We start from the raw sequence: 1261 nt of genomic DNA, 5'->3' as shown, positions 1-1261 counted from the left end.
CTGCAACTATCCATTCCACCGACGTTAAACTACTCCCACTATCGCCCAATGCATCTTCGTCGTCAAAAAGGTCGAAGTAGTGGAAAGTTGACAAGATTCCTGTTGAGAAGCTAGTAGCTACTCCGCAATCTAAAAGAGGAGGGATCTAAAAGAGGAGGGCATGTGCTGCCACATCGTGGCAATGCTTGTTTGTACACGTGCTAGAAGATGTGCGATACAGCAGAATCTGCTGTGTCGCACACCTTCTAGCACGATTTCTCCTGAGCAGATCTCACTCATCCCGAATCGATCGAAGTTGCTCGTCCTTAAAGTTACAAAAATTACGCATTAATTACAATCATGGATTGTTGGTTGCGTTCAGTCGGGAACACAAGAACGATATTCTTGAAGTTGAGTATCTACAAGCTACCACAAGTTCTACAAATGCCCCCATTGGGGATACAGAGCTGGTTGTGCGGAATCTTGTTCATTCGTAGCGTTTCACGTGAAGTAGGCGAGTTGATCGATCTTAGTAGAGCAGATGGACTCCGGAATGAAAAGGACTTCTGAGATCTCTTCTTTGGATAGTATTAGTATTGAACTTCGATAGCAATTAGTCCCGATGCTAATGTTGGTTTGTTCACCAGTGGTGATTGACTAGATCAAGAAAGCGCTACACTGAGTGTTGCATAGTGCACTCCTATCATTTCTTTAGTTGAAGCAGACCAGTTCGAGTCTCAAGCACTATATTATTCTTCAGCTACATATGAAAAGCGTCTTCCAGCTCGTGTTGATCATCACTGCTTTGACATTGCTTTCCCATGCAGTGAAGGATGATGTTGAAAGGAGGCTGGAGCAGATTCTACAGCCGAGAATTCTAATGCATAACCCGTGCGATAAATGCCCCCACACCTGCGTATGCCCGGCGACCATAGATCCTGCTCCATTTTGTTATTGTCCACGTAAGTCACGGCATTGTCTGTGAGTGATTCTTGCATACTTCGCAATACGCAATCATTTTCAGATGACAAATGAGTGAGGAGTTGAGAAGCGTATCGCATGAATAGCGAACATTGGTTCAATCTCATTCAATGACGGTTCACTAGCAGTCATTGTCGAGAACCTTGATGACCTGGTCGTTATCATTCGTCATTCTCTCTTCATTCGTCATTCTATCTTCATTCATCTTTTCGCTCGATGAGTTTCCAGGCTGCTTGCGGACTGTACTGTCGTGTTCCGTCCAAGTCTAATTACACGCGTTACGACACAGGCAGGATGAAAG

At 44.6% G+C, this 1261-nt stretch overlaps 1 protein-coding gene across 1 annotated transcript; it reads left to right on the top strand.

Annotated features, from left to right (window-relative positions):
* Positions 1-688: 688 nt before the first annotated feature.
* On the top strand, positions 689-1198 carry Pmar_PMAR011144 (hypothetical protein). Its single transcript, XM_002786701.1, has 2 exons — positions 689-941; positions 1004-1198. Exons 1-2 carry the CDS (start codon positions 746-748, stop codon positions 1012-1014), a joined length of 207 nt encoding a protein of 68 aa, XP_002786747.1. The 5' UTR covers positions 689-745; the 3' UTR covers positions 1015-1198.
* Positions 1199-1261: the final 63 nt, after the last annotated feature.

This window comes from Perkinsus marinus, assembly GCF_000006405.1.
Source record: "Perkinsus marinus ATCC 50983 genomic scaffold scf_1104296931280, whole genome shotgun sequence".
Classification (NCBI taxonomy): Eukaryota; Perkinsozoa; order Perkinsida; family Perkinsidae; genus Perkinsus; species Perkinsus marinus.
Note: the sequence above shows the minus strand (reverse complement) of the source record. Positions and strands in the feature narration are given on the sequence as shown.

What these genes read in the sequence shown, in the direction of transcription:
- Pmar_PMAR011144 (XM_002786701.1), top strand. Translation starts at nt 746, where the DNA reads ATGAAAAGCGTCTTCCAGCTCGTGTTGATCATCACTGCTTTGACATTG.